This window comes from Natrix helvetica (assembly GCF_964273705.1).
Source record: "Natrix helvetica genome assembly, chromosome: 1".
In the NCBI taxonomy this organism is placed as follows: Eukaryota; Metazoa; Chordata; class Lepidosauria; order Squamata; family Natricidae; genus Natrix; species Natrix helvetica.
In genome coordinates this window covers 97,917,670-97,937,180 of record NC_138548.1, presented here as the reverse complement: position 1 = coordinate 97,937,180, position 19,511 = coordinate 97,917,670, and the positions used below count along the sequence as shown (strand labels likewise).

The window sequence follows — 19,511 nt, the reverse complement described above, 5'->3', positions numbered from 1 at the left end:
GCATCAGGAAACATATCAACAAGTGGAATCAAAAAAATATTTTGAGATTTTATATAACACATTAACGCGAACAATAAAATATTATCTGAATGGCTGAGAAAGAGGTAACTGAAGGATCTAACCCAGATCCTGATTACATTTTCTCAAGAAAGGCTACTACAGAATTGGAGATGCTGGTAGCGAGATAGTTTAACCTTATTGATAACTTGAAACTTGTCAATCAGTAAATCCAGTCATTATTCAACTAAAGTTTCCAAAATATTCAAAACTCAAATTGCTAAGAAATGACAATTCATATGTAACATATATGGAATATTGGTCTCTTCCCAAAGAACTGTAAAGCAATCTACTTAATGCTAATTTGAAAAAGAGGTTTTAACTCTTTTGGAGTTTTATGAAATGGAGTTTTATGAAAGGATAAATGAAATTTACTCTTATTTCAAACTGAAATAATAAATTATGAAGAGCAAAATTATCATTATAACTCTCCTACCGTAGAAGAATCAACGTATAAATGTAATTCCCATTTTAATAATATTTTATGTTAGCATTTTCTAAGGGCTATTGACAAAGTCTCTCATCAGGTTCTGAGTAAACTTATAGGCATGAGATGAGGTTTGAAAAATGGAAAAAAGAATCAAGAAGAGAAAAAATGAACATGGGAGAATGTTTAAGAAATCCTAATGAAAAAGAATGTTTTAAAAACTTTTTTTTTAACTATTCTGCTTGAACAGCTTCCTAGATAATTTAAAATAATCAGTGATAAACAGTGGAGACGCCAATGAAGTGGAGAAGGCCTGAGAGAGAGAAAAAGGAGAAAAAGATTTAAATATATAAATTGGGGGGTGGGTGGGATGTAAATTATCTATGAATTGTTTTTATTGATTATTGTATGTCACCCAGAGTCACTTCCTGTAAGGAACTTGAAATTGATTATTAAACAAAGAAACAAACAAGCTAGAGATCAACATGAACAGAGTGGTTCTAGTTCTGCATTGCCATCATATGGCACTGGAAGGCCAATCAAAAGGGAATGCAAGCCTCAAAGTGAGGTTTGTTAATTTATTTTAAAACTTTAAACTTTGGAAGAAAAAAATATTCCCTTTGAAGCAAACAGGTACCAGCAATATTAAATTTACAGCAGCAGAAACGTGCAAATTATAGGTTGTTAAGAAATTGTACCACATTTTTGAAAACTATATTGCATTTTGAATAGTACGAATGGGAGGATAAGATAGAAATAATGTTTCATCTGTTAAAATTTTAATCTAAGATTTTAAAGGTAATTATTTATTAGGCATAATGACTGAAATATAGCTGGATATTTGCTATTTCAAATATAATATATTCATGATTAAGTAAATACATGATATTGGGATAGTTCGTACTTGCCAACATATACAATCACCAGGAAACTAATTATCCAATAGACACTCCACCTGATTTCTGTAATAAGAGAAAGCTTAAAATATTTAATTTTACAATCAGTTTAGCCCCTTATTGAGTATAAAATTATAATTTATCATCAGGAACTGGTTGACAAAACACAGACCAGATGAAAAACGCTAAAATAGGTTGGAAATCAATCGCAATTTGACTAAAGACATGACTACTCCCTCTGCTGGCAAGGCCTCATGAGTTTAAATATTTAAGTAGTGACTAGTTTTCTTTAATTATTTATAAAGCAATCAATAAATAATGCAAACTGTTCCTTTTTCAATCTGTTGCTGGGTGTTTTCACATTTCTGAACTTATTTCAGTGGAAGAATTTTTAAGAATGAAAAACAATGAAACATTCTTTTATAGCTTCTTATATTTTAAACCACACAAAAGGATGCTAACTAATATTCAAAATTATATGTAAAGTTAAAAGCCAAAAGGCCACAATAGCACATGCAACTCAATTAGGTTTCGAAGCATATTCTCTAAAAATTCATCTGAGTCACAAAGAAAACAGTATATACAAGCCTGGGGGAAGGGAACACAAATTTCAAACAGATGCTAACAGAAAGATGAATATAAAAGAATATAACTAAACATTATTTGTCTTATGATGCAGGCTGATATGTCCAAATAAAATTATTTAATAAATATCTATTTCAGGATTTTGAACTCTGCCTAAGTCTCCAAAACAGAAGGGATCAGGTTTTTCACCCACTGTTTTCATCTGAATCCTGGCTGAAAACAGCTATTCCAGTTTCCAGCTTTCCAGAAGGTTCCATCCCAGGACTCTTTGCTTGCCATTTGGTTTTAATCTCTGAGGACTTTCTTATAGGGGCTCCACTGTGCTGAACTGGCACTTGCTTGAAGAAATGAGTTATTATTAAACTTGTAAGTCAATTGTGGCACTAACTCCTCCTTGGAACCTTTCAGCCAGAGTACACAATTTGATGGTCTAATTAAATATTAATTCTAAGTGTTACATTTTGTGGCTAAGAGCTTCTATTTTCCATCATCAGTCTGGAACAGAACGAGGTTACAAGCTAATTTACCTCTCCCCCACCTTTCAAGCTTAACTATATAGGACACAAAAACACTATTAAACATCAAGCATTCTCTCATATTGAATTTCTCATGTAATTAACAGAACTGATCTAAAAAGAGTTAAACAATTAGGTAGTTAGAAAAAAAGCAAACAAAAGATTATGTAAAGTTGTAACTTTATAACATGTATTTAATTCAAGAATTCAAGATCCAAAAGTTTTAAAAACCTTTTCAATAATCAGATTTACAGATAGTTAAATACCAATTAAGTTCTTTTAAAGATTCACACTCTTACTTTCTTTTTATTGTTCAAACCATTTCAAAACATGTTTCTTTCTGCCTAACTAATATTAATTTCCATGCCTGTTATCTTAGCTTAGCAGCCAAAATATTCCATATGCCCAAACAGATGAGAATTAACCATACTGTGACAAAACATATATAACAATATAATTAACATTACAATTTTCAACCTTGTTATGCCTTGCACAAACATAACAAATATCCTTACAATTCACTTATACCTTATTTCAAGTTGCATATTTATAATGAATCTAAGAATCATGCAAGTTGGAACATGCCCAATGACTCATCTATTCAAATCTTTTGCCCTAAAAATGATACTGCATGTTCTAAGGCAGCTTCCCAATCATTATACTTAAAGGACTTTAATTCCTGATTCTTTTGTAGGTTAGGAATTTAGATAAATTTCTTAATATTTCATCTAATGAAATTTCATCTAATGAAATCTAATGATATAATTAACTTATTATCTTTTGCAGCTAGAAAAAATAATTACTTATCTTTTTTATGATTTTTTTCAAGAATTTAAAAACTATCCAATATATTTTCTCAATCTTTTTTTCTTAAGTCACAGTTCATAATTTGCCATTCCTTCTCTCTTTCAATTTTGTTTTAACATTCCTTCTAAAATTGGGAGATCTGAGCTAATTGTACTCTAAAAACATTTTTCTAGTGCAGAATAGAAAGGACTACTGTCACCACTTAGGCCACTGCTAAATAAAGCTCCATTACTTTTTTCAACATTACCACCTCACCTCAAATTGTTCCTATATGCATTTCTATATGAACTTGTGTGCGTGTATTTATTCCACACTAATGTGAGGGGGTGAAAAAGCAAAAATAAGATTCCTTAATTAATGCATTTCCCTTCATTTCCCCCATGAGAATGCTTTCCAAGAGTTAGTGGATATGAGGAACAGTAAAGGACGAAGCATAAAAAATTACCACAGGAAAAAGCAATCACTCAAGTTCAAGAGCAAGGCCTTTTCCAGCATCCCATGTCTCATTTCAACCCTTTGCCAAGACTTTTTCCAACCTCAGGAGAAACATAGAGAGCTATATTGGAGGCATGAGTGGGAAAGGAGTAGTAAATGCTGCTCTATTCATAAAATTATGCTCATAATTAAAATAGTAAGGAGAAATAGAACAATGGATGAGCTTGGGAGGAGCTGTAGCATTATTCGATCTCTTCCAGCTTTCTATAGAGTGAATCTACTCTCATAGGAAGTATGGGTTTGCATCTCAATGATTATCAGAACATAATTTCCTACATCCAGTTTTCCACCAATTTCCACATCCATTATCCAGAAAAAAACCTAATATCAGAATACATCATTCTAATTTGATGCAGCATTTATTTCAGATGCATGCATGCAAATATACCATATAATTCTGAACTGTTTAATTAAAAAGATTAGTAAAAATATATAAGTAAGATTTATCGGGGAGTCTAATATTAATTAAGAGACATTTTTATTTGCTTGTCCTTGGCATAATGATATAAATATATGAAGGAAGATCATTACAATAAAATGACAAACAAGCTGACTGACTTACCATCATTTTTCCATCATTTTCTATAATTTAATATAAAATGAGGAAAGGCTCATTCTTACTAATATTTGAAGATAAGTTTATAGTGGATATAGAAAGTATACACACCCATGTTAAAATGCCAAGCTTTTGAGATATTAAAAAAAAGGAAAATAACAATAAAAAGCTAGAATAATGTGGCTGCATAAATGTTCACACCCTTTTTTATAAGTAGAGATGTGGCTACATTCAGAATTAACTAAGCACATTCAAACTGATGGTAAATAGTAGTCAGTACCTAACTGCCATCAATTAAAGTGACTCTGATCAAGCCCATATAAAGTTTAGCTGTTCTAGTAGGATTTTTCTGACATTTACTCAGTTGCTTCTTACAGCAAAAGCCCTGGTCTACAAAGAGTTTACAAAGCATCAAAAGGATCTTATTGTTGGAAGGCATCAGTCAGGGGAAGGATACAATTTTTTCCCCCAAGGCATTGGATATATCGTCGAACTAGTGAAGACAGTCATTAACAAGTGGAGAAAATATGGTACAATGACATTAGCAAGAACAGGATGCCCCTTTAAAACACAAGAAAACTGGTATGTGGGCTGCCAAGAGGTTTGCAGCAACATTAAATGAGCTGCAAGAAATTCTGGGAGGTATTGGTTGTGTACCAAAGGTTCTTTTGGTTGTGTGCTACATGTGACAACAATCTTTCAGATTCTTCATATGTCTGGGCTGTGGGGTAGGATGGCAAGACGGAAGCATTTTCTTATCAAGAAAATCATCCAAACCTGGCTACATTTTGCACAAACCCACATGTCTGACAAAAAACATGTGGGAAAATGTGTTATAGCCTGATGAGACCAAGGTTGAACTTTTGGTCATAATTCCAAAAAGTATATTAGGTGCAAAAACAACACTGCCTATTACCAAAACTACACTATACCCACAGTCAAGCATGGTGGTGACAGCATTATGCTTTGAGACTGTTTTTCTTCAGCTGGAACTAAGGCTTTAGTCAAGGTAAAGGGAATTATGAACAGTTCCAACTATCCATTATTTTTGGCACAAAACCTTCAGGTCACTGCTAAAAATGTTGAAGATGAAGAGGAATTTCATCTTTTAACATTAGAACAACCCAAAGTATACGTTCAAATCAACAAAAGAATGACTTAATCAGAAGAAGGTCAAAGTTTTGGAATGGCCCAAACAGAGGCCGGACCTGAATCCAATTGAAAATTTGTGCACTGGAAATGCCCTCTGATAGATTTGGAATGGTTTTCAAGTAGGACTGGATAAAGATTCCCAAGACGAGATGTGTCTTGCGGATAAGCTCCTACCCCAAAAGACTGAACACTGTCATAAAATCAAAAGATGCTTCAATAAAGTATTAGTTTAAGGGTATGCATCATTATGCATCATTATTCTAATTTTTATTTCCTCACTTAAAAGATTTCAGCTGAATTGTACTGCTTATTATATTGAATGTGGGGAAAAAATCTGGTGATTTATCTTTTTTTTTTTACATCTCAAAAACCTGGCATTTTAAGAGGGGTGTGTGGACTTTCTATATCTACTGTACCATAAATCTAGCCATGTCCTTATGAAAGCTAATTATTTTAATGCTTTCTTTTGAAGGAGGAAGAGATTTTTCTGGTTGCACCATGGAAACGATATGTATCAACTGCTAGATAATAATTTAAATGCTATTTATCTTTTTTTAAAGCTAGCTGTTTTGGAATATATATTTATATTAAATATAATTATAATAGTTTAATATATTTTAATCTAATATAATTTAATAATTACAATAAATAAAAATAAAAATAAGTCACAAAAATAGAGCTGAAAATATTTTTTTAGCATAGATTGATAATATTTTCTAATTCCATTTTCTTATGACATAGTTTCAACAAATAAACTATGAATTTTATATGGTCAGTGCAGAAGTCAACAATGTAGAACATGATGTAAGATATTTATTGTTAAACATCTTGCAAATTGTTGTGAATATAAAGAGCCTGTCATTCATGCATGCTTGTTCTTTTCTGCCACTTCTTTTCTTCACTATACTTTTGTAAGTCACAGAAAAAGCCTCTCCCTAAAACTGAGATGTTTCAATGAGAAGGGGGAATTCCAGAAACAGTTTACATTATCAAAGCTCCACATGTTCTAAGTGCCTCTAACTGACTTCCAACTTCAAAATTTTCCTTAGGGTCCCTAATCCCCAGATGAACATCTTCCATTTATTTAATATCTAGCTCCAGATCCATTACTGTATATTTTCCTGATTAAGAAAAGACATCTGAAAGGTATGTTTGGCAGAGCTTGATATAAGAAGAAAGTATTAATTAGTAAACAGATGCTACTTTGTTGAAAGAGATATCATACAACCTAATACAATCACTAATGTAATTTGATCTTTGTACTCTATGTTCCTCTAGTCATGATAGTTACCAATTTTCTATCTGGATTTAACACTTTGTTTAACACTTTTGTAAGCTTCCCTTTCTTTAAGAACTAATTTTGAATGTTGATGATTTGGAATATATCTTAAAACAAATGTATCAATCCATATTATACAAAGATTTTTCTTTATACTATAAACTACTTAAACTAGTAATTACTAGATTAAGTTTATAAGAGTAGAAAGTGGGAAGATACTGGATTATGTAAAGAATATACATAAATTATTTTCCAAAAAATGTTTTAGAAATACTAGCAATATTTTGACCGTTAAATGTTACAAAAAACCCTATGATTCTAAATTTGCTCATTTTATTCTATCTTAATTATCTGACATGACTTGTAAAGAATTTTCCTGAAAGGTAGGCTACCAAAATAATAAATCTATTACCTTTACAATACAGTACTGTACAAATAGAAGCATAGATAAAAGAGGAGAGGGAAAGGAAATTGTTTGTCTTTTAGACAAAGATCTTTTTTACATTTCTAATCCACTCACAAATCCCAGCAACAGAGTTGTGAGAAGCTGAGTAGTGAGAATGTGAGCAGCTGCTGTTATTAGAACTAAAAAGTCTGACTAGTGCCTGAGACTGAGAGACCACATGTTCGGCTGTCCTCTCATCTTGCCATCCTCACCAATTAACTATTAACACGGAGGGCTGGACACATGCTCTTGGGGGCTCTTTAACAGGCTTCTTGGAGATTGGAACAACTACACAGCAGGGCTCTGGGAACTGAGTAGTCTGTAATATAGGAAACCTCAGACGCTTTGCTCTTCCTAATGACAGCTTGCTCTGCAATTTAAACACTCTATTAAGTTATGTCTTGAGAGAGATAAGGTTCTGGAAATTTAACTATTCCTAGAAACTCCTTAAGTTTTAGCCTATGGAATAAATACATCACAATTATTAAAACAACTATTCCCTATTCTTAGGTCTAGAAACAGAAAGACAACATATGAGATTACAAAGCCAAATCACCAACATAGTGGAGAACATTTCAGAAACTTAAAACAAAATCAGAATCAAGTGGTTGGCACACCGCAAGAAAAAGGTTTGCCTTCACTGTACTAGAGAATGTTATAAAAAACCCACTTTAATTTGTCTATATGAAAAAAAAAGGAAATTCAAAATTATCTGTTAAGAAAAGAAAATGGCCACAACAAAGTAGGGCAGTGGCTCTCAACCATTTCTTCACCACGGGTCCCCTTTAAATACCTTTTGTGGCCACTGATCATGGCACGTATTCCCAAAATGTAACTCAAGATTTAAATAATAAAGACTTCACAGACTTCTTATGATGACATCACACCCCCAGCGGTCCACGGACCACAGACTGAGAATCACTGAAGTAGGATATTGAGTCATATTTCTCTAGCATGTTCTGATTACAGATAATCAGTACCTTGTGTATCTAACATGATTGATTATAGTAAGTGGATTAAACCTACCTGGATCAGATGAGTTGGAACAGTGATGATGCAGACAGATAATGATGTTCTCAGGAGGCCACGTAGAGCATACATAAATCTGGTGAGGCTGTGCAGATTTTCAGGATTTTCAGTACAACAGATATCATCACCCCATAATACTGAACCAAGGCTCTGAATTCCTATTCTCAACACATTCCTTTGTTGTTTCTATCAAGTATGAAAAAAGAGAAAGGCTTTTAGTGGAAACTGATACTTCAAGATGAAAAAACTAACTTGGGGGCAATTTGTTATTTTATATGCAATGAAGAGAAAGTAACTTCTGAGTTGAGAAATATAAAAGCAAAATAAACAAATAAAAACCCTTTCCAGCTGGTCAATTTAAGCATTCTAATAGTATCTAAATAAAAATAGTTTTGAGAAAAAAACATTTGGAATGTTTTTGGAGATACAGATACTTATTACAGGTGTCTGGTGTAATCTAAAAATGTGAATAACTGTGCTTGAAGTGACTTTAAATAATTCTATCAATACATTGATTTAATAAAAAAATGGTACTGAAGATTACCTTGTGATTTGTTTCAGTTAAAAGAATAAAAGCAAGAAATTGCTTCTGGAAGTTAATTAATCCAACATTTAGTTATGGACTAGAAGACCTCCAAGACCTCTTCCAATTCTGTTAGTTTCTAATTAAATAATCAATTGTTTATTCATTTAATTATATTTGGTTTTGATTACACACATACATATACACACACAAACACACAGGACGGCAGTGGGCTCCTGCTGTCGGGGCTGCTAGCATGAGGTGAGTCAGTGCAGAAGACATCCCCCAAAAATGAGACCTGGTGCCTTTTTTGGTGGCAAAAAATCTAAAAAAATAAGACCGAGTCTTATTTTTGGGGAAACACTGTATATTATATAATTATATTTGATTTTTATTAATCAAGATAGGCAACCATATAAATCTTCTAAATAAATGAACATTTATAAATAAATATTACCTATTTTGTTTTTGTCTAGGCTGCCTATTTCTGTGGGTTTTAACTGTTTTAAATTTAATGTCTTTGGATTTTGTAAGCCACCTAAAGACTCCAAAAGTGCATATCATAATAAATTAAAATTAACTGAGTCTTTGAACCAGTTAAATATACATAGTCCGAACAGTTATACTAGTTTTCTAGATTAACCAGTAAAGGAAAAAAGGGGAACTACGACAAATGGTTTTTTTAACAAAATAAGAAACACTTTTGATGTTTACTACATGGTGTATAACATAATTTTAATAATTAAAATATGTCTCAATTTTTTTTTAAAAGGCAACCAACTAAAGTAATGAAAGTATCCACTGATAGTACTCATCTGCTATAAAGGATCATTACCTTCTGAAACCAGCTTGTTCCTGATCAGATTTTAACTACTATAGATTTCATTTTTCTCTTCATAATGCTAATAGGTTTGATGTGGAATATACAGATCATGATTTTAACCTTACTTTTTTGACAGTGTTACTGTATTGAGCACATTTCATGGAAAGGCATGATACAAAGTTAATAAATAAAATAAATTTAATAGAACAAAACATATTCCTTATTCCCTCCCAATTTTCATTTATTTATCTTTATACACACACATGGAGGAGAGAGTTTATGCATAAATAAAATATTTCATTTTTAGTTCAATATTTTATATTGATTGTGAACCGCTAAAGGAGAACTGTTACAGTATCCTCAAAAGTGAGGTATACTGTAAATGTAATAAGTAATAAGTAATAAATAATACATTACAAATTTCTCTAGAGATGATATTTTCTGAAGTTGATCTTCAATCAAACATGGATAAACTTGAAAATATATTGCTGTTAGTGGGCTTTAACAGAGTTTACATGGGACAAAATGTCCAATCACAGGAACCGGAAGCTAAGGGGATTTTTAGTAAAATGTTTTTTATCTTTTTTAGGGGGTTCCAGGGTGGGGGGGAGGGCTAATCAGACCGGGAGGAGAGCCAGCGCCGGACAGACAGGTGAGTCCAGGAAGGACGGGGATGCGGTGGAGGGGGGGGGAAATAAAGGTCACTCAAGCAGAGGGTTGTCCTATTACAACGGTCGTGGGGAGGAGGGGATGCGAGGACAGGATAAGATCCCAAGGTCGGTTGGGAGACCGTGGCTGCTGGTTACGCCCGGTCGTTTGTACCAACCCCTGCAGTCTAGGTGGACAGGTGCTACAGAGCCAGGGCCTGCGGCTGATGCTTTGCAACGCAAGGTCTGTTACCAACAAGGCCCCCCTCATTAATGAGTTGATCTCAGAGGGGGAGCTAGACCTTGCAGGGATAACGGAGACCTGGTTGGGCCACGAGGGTGGTTTACCCCTCGTGGAAATGTGCCCACCAGGTTTCCGGGCATTCCATCAGCCCCGGGCCCTGGGTAAGGGTGGTGGGGTGGCGGTGGTTATTCGGGAATGTTTAGAGCCGAGGGAGTTCACTGTCCCTCAGATACCTGGGTGTGAGTCCCTTGGTGTGAACTGGGGCCCAGGGAGGCAGTGGGGCTTGCTGATTGTATACTTGGCTCCTCGCTATGCATCAGCAGCCGTGCCCGAGCTCCTCGAGCTAATCTCAGCGACGGCAGTTGAGACTCCCAGACTTTTGGTCATGGGGGACTTCAACTTGCCGTCAACGGGAGCGGCTTCCGAGGTGGCTCAGGAGTTCATGGCTTCCATGACAGCCATGGACCTGACCCAATTAGTGCAGGGCCCCACTCACGAAGGGGACCACACACTGGACCTCATTTTTGTATCTGAACAGTGGACGAGTGATCTGGGAATAGGAGACTTAGTCATCACACCCGTCATGGTCAGACCACTCATCCCTCCGGCTGGACTTCCCTGGCGCTATCCCCCACCGCGAGGAGGCAGAACCAGACTCTACAAGCTGGTACCGCCCCAGGCACCTGATGGAATCGGATAGATTCCAGACGGAGCTTGGGCCAATACCTGTAGCCTTGTCCCGCTCCCGCTCCGAGGACCTAGTGACTGCCTGGAATAGGGCGACAACTGGGGCCTTGGACCGGGTTGCGCCTTTGCGACCTCTCCTGCGGCATCGACCCACCCGGGCTCCTTGGTTTACTGAGGAGCTAAAGGTGATGAAGCGCCACAGGAGACGTCTAGAGAGCAGGTGGAGGTCCTCACGCTCCGAATCTGACCGAACACAGGTAAGAGCCTATTTGCGGACTTACCTTGTGGCAATAAGAGCGGCCAAGCATAGACATTGTGCTGCCCTTATTGCGTCCGCGGATAACCGCCCTGCCGCCCTGTTTCGGGTGACCCGCTCCCTTTTATCGCAGGGGACGCGGGAGACACCCTTACAGGGAAGAGCAGAGGAGTTTGGGGAATATCTTCAGGACAAAATCGATCAGATCCGGAGCGGATGGACCTCCGTCAGTGGACCAGACGAGCCGTCAACAGCGAGTCTTGAGAGACCATTCTGGGAGGAGTTTCACTCTGTTGCCCCCGAGGATCTGGACAGGTTGCGTGGACGGCTGCGACCCACCACATGTTTAATGGACCCGTGCCCCTCCTGGCTGGTACTGGCAGCCTGGGAGGTGACACGAGGCTGGCTTCTGGGCCTGGTGAACGCCTCATTGGGTGAGGGATACTTACCAACCGCCTTGAAAGAGGCGGTGGTGAGACCCTTGCTCAAGAGACCTTCGCTCGACCCAATGGAGCTAGCTAATTACCGTCCAGTCTCTAACCTCCCCTTTTTGGCGAAGGTTGTTGAGAATGTGGTGGCGCAGCAGTTTCCACGACACCTGGACGAATCCGACTATCTAGACCCACGCCAGTCCGGCTTCCGACCCGGGCACAGCACTGAGACAGCCTTGGTCGCGTTGGTTGATGATCTCTGGAGGGCCAGAGATAGGGGTTGTTCCTCTATCCTGGTCCTATTAGACCTCTCGGCGGCTTTTGATACCATCGACCATGGTATCCTATTGCGCTGGTTGGAGGGGATGGGAGTCGGAGGCACCGTTTTGCGGTGGTTCGGCTCCTACCTCTCCGACTGGAAGCAATGTGTGTTGACAGGGAGGCAGAGGTCGTCCCTGAGGCCACTCACTTGTGGGGTGCCACAGGGGTCGGTCCTCTCGCCTCTCCTGTTCAACGCATATGTGAAGCCGCTGGGTGAGATCATCTGTGGTTTTGGGGTTGAGTACCACCTGTACGCTGATGACACTCAGCTGTACATTTCAACCCCAAACCACCCCAACGAGGCTGTCGAAGTGATGTCCCGGTGTTTGGAAGCCGTCGGGGTCTGGATGGGGGACAACAGACTCAAGCTCAACCCCTCCAAGACCGAGTGGCTGTGGGTACCGGCACCTCGGTTCAGCCAGCTGACACCATCGCTGGCCATAGGGGGTGAACAACTGTCCCCTGTGGAGCGGGCGCGCAATTTGGGAGTCCTCCTTGATGCCCGGCTGTCAATGGAGGACCATGTGGCAGCCGTGGCAAGGGGGGCGTTCCACCAGGTTCGCCTGGTGCGCCAATTGCCCTCCCTACTGGACCGGAGTGCCCTGCGCACGGTCACTCATGCGCTGGTGACGTCTCGCCTCGACTACTGCAATGCCCTCTACATGGGGCTTCCCTTGGGACGCACCCGGAGACTGCAGCTAGTTCAGAACGCAGCCGCGCGGGTTATCATGGGGAGTACACGTTACTCCCACGTAACACCTCTCCTGCGCGAGCTGCACTGGCTACCTGTGGCCTTTCGGGTGCGTTTCAAGGTATTGATTACCATCTTTAAAGCGCTCCATGGCATAGGACCTAGTTATCTGCAGGATCGCATCCTACCACACACGTCCCTGCGACCTATCCGCTCACACAGGGAGGGACTGCTCCTGGTGCCGTCCTCTAGGCAATGCCAGCGGGCGACACCTAGGAGTAGGTCCTTCTCTGTGATGGGCCCAACCCTCTGGAATGACCTCCCCCCCGACATTCGAACTACCACCGACCTCCGTTCCTTCCGTCAAAAGTTAAAGACTCACCTATTTCAATCAGCTGGCCTGGCACTCTCTTAGTTTTATCTCCCGGGGATTTATTTTAATGGGGTTTGGGTTTTTAATTGGGGATGTTTTTTAGGGTTTTAGAATATATTTATTTCTTGTACAGCCTATCTCCTCCATCCAAATGTATTTAAGTGTTTTATGATTGTATTTTTATCTGCATTGACTGTACACCGCCCCGAGTCCCTTCTTGGGAGAGGGGGCGGTCTAGAAATCCAATAAATAAATAAATAAATAAATCACAAGAAATTTGAACGTTCTTTTATTCATGTGAATTGGTCTTGTTCGTTATAGCAATGTTTTGATTTCAAGTAAATACATATGGAAGAAATATAGTTAAGGATTTCAGTGTAATGTTGAATTATATTCCTAAAACATGTAATTTTTCATCTCACCATGAGTTCTGAGGCTGGGGTATGTCAAAGAAGATAACCCTATACAAGTGGAAAGAAACTCCTGAATTTAAGGAACAGAACCAGGCTAAGAGTATGTTTTCTATTTTTTTTTTCTTCTGAAATTCAGATGACATTGTACATGGTTTAGATAAAGCTTGACAGCTGAATTAATTGAAGTATAAATATTTATATATCTAATTAAATGTGGGGAGGGGAGATTGGTTATCTTTAGTTTATTTAATCATTAGTATATATATTTTTCTTTGTACGGAATAATCACTATGACACAGATCCTTTTATTTTTGCATTTCTTCTGTATTTCACTATTTTAGTAAACAAGATTTCAAAAAAACACTGCTTAATCATTAGCTTGGAGCTTGCCTACCACTTAAGTATGGCGTAACAACACTCGGGCATCTCACTTCACCACAAGTCCAAGGTATGATTGGTGTAGCATAGAAACAGCTTGAGGACCTCTATTTTTATAACTTTTTTGTTTGTCTCAACATCCTTAAACCAAGAGGAGACTACATATTGGCTGTTTCCTTTTTAAATTTCAGGAAGGCTTTTAGTCATAAGTGATCCCCTTCTCACTGTATTCATTTAACGGGTTAGTACTCTGGCTATATTTTATTTTATTTTGAATCTGCTGTTTTGCTGCCATTTGTAATATTTTCCTGTTCTTTTACAACAGGGCTGTCAAACTCTCAGCCCCAGGTCAGATGCATCACGTGCCGGCCATGCCCATGCCCGGTTTAGCAAAGGGGGGAAAAGCCATGGTACACCATGTGCAAGTTTGACACCCTTGTTTTACAATATCAGCATTTAGTTCTTAGTTGTCCTTAAATACTATTAAGTTTGATATAATGAATACTGTTTTCTATTTTCTTAAAAAACTCATACAATGGCCTGCTCTTTTTATCTAAAAGTGGTTTCATCCACTTGTGATATTTAAAAATAATGAGAGACCATACTTAAATACTATTTTTATCTCTTTTGCAGTATCAAGGGAAAACAAACAAACCTATCTCTTTTCCAGAAACATCTTATTTGCTACCTGCTGTCAGGATTTTCCTGTCGCTTTGGTGCAATTGCTTCTAATACTCTATGAATTTCTGCTTCCAAAGGACCTGTCATCATGTTTGGAGGAACAGCTCAACATACTGTACTAGGAGAACTGTTACAACATGCCTGTTGCTATGGCAACCAAAGCAGAGGTGCCTATCAGGGACCAATTTAGTTATCCAGAAGGGCACTTCTAAAGGAAAAACCTGCTTACCCATAAAGCTATGTATATGCTGAGAATTAAATTAAACAGGAAAATTCTTCTTGACAAGTACAAAAATAAATAAATAAAACCAGAAAAAGAATGTAGAATTATAAGGAGAAATTGATCAGAGGTTCAACTGCTGGAGTTTTGTATTATCATATTTCTAAGAGAATGAGATAGCAAAGTTAATCCTTTATGCACTAAACATTTGTATTTTTTCCAAACCACAAATATACAGTATATAAATGAAAAATGTATCATTAATGAAGTCTCTCATAAGTTGTCATCGAAAAACAATTATGAAACTGTTATCAGTGCTTGGAATCAAACGCATTTGTTGCTGAATCATCCATTCAGACATTATAAAATGTGCATCTTATATGCTTGTAAATATCTGAAGTAAGTTTAATACCTGAAAAGTGGACCCATTGTATCCTTGTTGACAAATGACTTTCTGAATAGAATGAAGCAGTCGGGTATAAGCACATGCCTTTTTACTAAAGAGAGAGCCAGAATATTTTATTTAATATATTTTTTATTAGCTGAAACATTCAAACATTCAATTTTACAAATGAGATAAGAAGTAAATGTCTTTAATCAAGTTAATTAACAAATGCTCAGTGTGGCAGCATTTTAAATTCCTGTAAGCCGCCTTGATCATGTACAAATATAAATTTCTTAAAATAAAATAATAAATATAAAACAACTATTGTGGTTGTTTTTAGTCCCTGTCTTTCCAGCACTTTAGTTCCCCAATGAGCCATAGGGAGCTACTTTAATAAACCAAGTGAATCCTTGTCATTATTAACCTGAATAGGCCTATCTAAACCTACTAGACCTAGAAGACAGATGAATACCCTATAGTCCATGTGCCTATCCCAGCCTCATTTCTGCAATTCTCACAGCACTTCCAAATTTCAGTGAAGTTATCACAATAACTCCTGGAGGATTACATATTGTGTATTAGCTATGTTTGTGGAAGTACTATTCCTTTCAGACATAAAGGTGGGAACTCACTAGATCTGAAGGGAGTTTTGAAACTCCCAGGGTTTTCTGCATGCAGATCTCCTTAGCCTTTATTTTATTATTCTGGCTCCAACTGCTGTTGTTACAGAACCAGGTAGCTAAAAAATCAGGTGAAGGCAACTTGACTTTTTAATGGTTAAGATCGTTGAGATGAAAAAAATAAATAAATGACACACTTTATTAATTAATTAAATTTATATGCCTTATCTCCCTGATGAGGTGACTCTGAGTGGTTTACAGATCAGACTGTAAATCATGTTGTCCATGAATGTTTTTCCTCACATCTCAATAGTTGTACTTCCATTAATTCAAAGCATTCATCCCCACCAAAATGCAGCATTTAATGTAGCTTGCGGAAAGCAAATTATCCACAAGACGCATATCTCTTTCCTTCAGAACAAGTGTCTCTGCTATAATCAGCTCTTTTTTTCCCTCCACATAATTCATATTCCTTCCTTCCTTTCCATATATCATACTTATATACTGATACTGGATGGAAGAATCTAAAATAAAAGTATTTCCAACAATTAGACTCTGTCTATAATATGTTAATAGGGTTTTTCTCATTTTTAATTTGTTGTTTAACAGTGAGTCAACTCTTTAAAGTAGGCTATAGCAAATATTACAGTTGACTAGTAAAGAAACTTAACTATATTAGTATTTTGTGGGAACAGAGGGAAAATTCTGGTGAGGTCCAAGTGTATCTATCAATAAATTAACAAGAGTGAATTATATTCAAACCCTGGTTTTTATGCAATTAAGAGATGTAGTCAACATATAGTGAAAATACTGGCAAACTGTGAAGTGTTTTTCTTATGTTCTTGGCCAGTCAACATCTTTTCATAATTAGCTTTCTTTTCTGCCCAAGAATTGTGAACTTACCATGACTTTTCATCAATATCCAATCCTGCTTCTTCAGGAATGAAAAAACCATCCCAATTAATATTTTGGATTAGTTCTGGAGCCATTGTTTTAGATAAATCAAAGTAGTGTCCAAATTTTGAAAAGGGTATGTGGGTTACCTGTGAAAACATACAATGAATGTTATTCTCTGACTAGCACATACTATACAAATTGTCAAAGTTTTTAAAGGCCAAAGTATCTAGTGACATATAATTGTTAGGGTTCATCATGAATCTCGGTAATTAAAGCCATCTACAGATAGTCCTTGATTTACAACAGTTCTTTTAACCGCTCGGGCAATAAAGGTCATAAAATCAGGCAAAATTCAATTAAATGTCTCATTTAATAACATACATTTTGGGCTCAATTGGGGTCATAAATTGAGGACTACCTGTATTATTGAAACTATTCAGGTTTGTAGGCATTTGTTTATGCACAGCTCTCTTGAGGTCCCACTACAGCATTTCAATTGGATTGAGGTCTGGACTTTGACTGGGCCATTGCAACACCTTGATTCTTTTCTTTTTCAGCCATTCTATTGTAGATTTGCTGATGAGATTGGGATTATTATTGTGTTGCAATGTCACCCAAGCTTTGGAATTCATGGTTGACCCAATGACTGCAATGTATCCAGGTCCTGTGCCTACAAAACAAGCCCAAATCACCACCACCGTGCTTGAGAGTTGGTATGAGATGTTTGTTCTATGCTGTGTTTGGTTTTCGTGCATTATGCATTGTGCACGAAACATTTCCATTTTGGTATCATCTGTCCAAAGGGATCGCATCCTGCCACACACATCCCTGCGGCCAATCTGCTCTCACAGGGAGGGACTTCTCCTGGTGCCGTCCACTAGGCAATGCCAATGGGCGACGCCAAGGAGTAGGGCCTTCTCTGTGATGGGCCCAACCCTCTGGAATGACCTCCCCCCGGACATTAGAACCACCACCGACTTCCGCTCCTTCCGACAAAAATTGAAGACTCACCTGTTCCGATTAGCTGGCCTGGCACATTCATAATTGCTACCTCCTGGCAGACATATTTTTAACTGGTATTTTAGGGGAACTGTTTTAAATTTATTCTATGGGATATTTTTAGGGGTTTTTAAAATTATATTTAGATACTTTACTCAGTTGTACAGTTCTTTTTAACCTTCTTTTTAACCTCCTCCATATTTATCTATCTATCTAACAATTTTAACTGTTTAATTATTTAATTATTCATATGATGTATTTCTTGTATGGACTGTACACCGCCCCGAGTCCCTTTTGGGAGAGGGGGCGGTCTACAAGCGCAAATAAAAGTAAAGTAAAGTAAAGTAAAGTATTCCAGAAGTCTCGTGATTTGTTGAGATGCAATTTTGCAAATGTAATATGTGCTACCATATTCTTTTTAGAGAAAAGAGGATTTCTCCTGGGCCACCCTTCCAAACAAACCATACTTGTTCAGTCTTTTTTTACCTGTTCTGTCATGAACTTTACTATTTAGCATGCTAACTGAAGCCTGAGTCTGAGATTTAACTCTTGGAATTCTTGCAGTTTCTCTGAGCATTGTGTGTTCTGATCTTGGGGTGAATTTGCTGGGACGTCCGCTCCTGGGAAGATTTGCAACTGTCTTTGATGTTTGGCACTTGTGAATAAACTTGTGAAATTCAGCAGGTTTTAGAGAATAGGTACCGGAAATTTTGAGTAGTTCAGAGAACTGGCAAACACCACCTCCGGCTGGCCCCAGAGTGGGTTGGGAATGGAGATTTTGCAATATTCTTCCCCCAGGAGTGGTGAGAAAATGGGGATTTTGCAGTATCCTTCTCCTGGAGTGGGGTGGGAATGGAGATTTTGCAGTATCCTTCCCCTGCCACGCCCACCAAACCACGCCCACAGAACCGGTAGTAACTTTTTTTGAATTTCACCACTGAATCTTCCTCACTATAGAATGATGGACTTTAAATTGTTTGGAAATGGCCTTATAACACTTCCCAAAGTGATGGGCAGCAACAATTGCTGCTCTAAGATCATTGATGATATCTTTCCTCTTTGCCATTATGTTAACACACATCCCAATGCTGGAGACCAGAAAACTTCTAAAACTTTGGCTTTATAGAGGTAGTCACACTTGCTGATGATAAATTGATCAAGGGGACTTGATTAGCAGCAGCTGGCTACTACTTAAGACTTCTTACCAATGGAAGCTGTCAGGGTGTGCCCAGTTTTTCACACATGGTTTCCCCATTTTGGCTTTCTTTTTGTAAAATAAATGATGAAATGATGTTATGTGTTACTGTTCATCTGAGGTTATATTTATCTACTTTTAAGAACAGTGAAGACTAGATGATTTTTACTATGTCCTGGTATGTAAAACCATAGAACTCAAAAAGAGAATGTATTTTCTTTTTACATGACTATATATGTATATTAATCTACAAAATAGGATTTAGGGCCTGGCTAGCTGAGGAATCACCTCTCTCCCACTGTCTTTGTTAATAAGATCTGACAGAATGGGCATGCTCTAGGTCAGGGGTGTCAAACTCACCTTGATATGGCGGTGTCATGTGACATATCGGGACTTTTTTCCCCTTCACTAAACCGGGTGTGGGCATGGGCAGCACCTGATTCATGTGGCCCATGGGCCAGGAGTTTGACAGCCCTGCTCTAGG

General features: G+C 37.7%; 1 protein-coding gene across 2 annotated transcripts in view; it reads right to left on the bottom strand.

Moving 5' to 3' along the window:
* Window positions 1-19,511, bottom strand: part of ELP4 (elongator acetyltransferase complex subunit 4) — a 149,049-nt gene that overhangs the window by 70,286 nt on the left and 59,252 nt on the right. For both annotated transcript variants that reach the window (XM_081934073.1, XM_081934074.1), the window contains exons 5-7: window positions 16,840-16,979; window positions 15,344-15,428; window positions 8,241-8,429 (exon numbers count right to left, since the gene is read on the bottom strand). In XM_081934073.1, coding sequence (XP_081790199.1) covers window positions 8,241-8,429; window positions 15,344-15,428; window positions 16,840-16,979 — 414 coding nt within the window. The remainder of the gene's footprint in view (window positions 1-8,240; window positions 8,430-15,343; window positions 15,429-16,839; window positions 16,980-19,511) is intronic.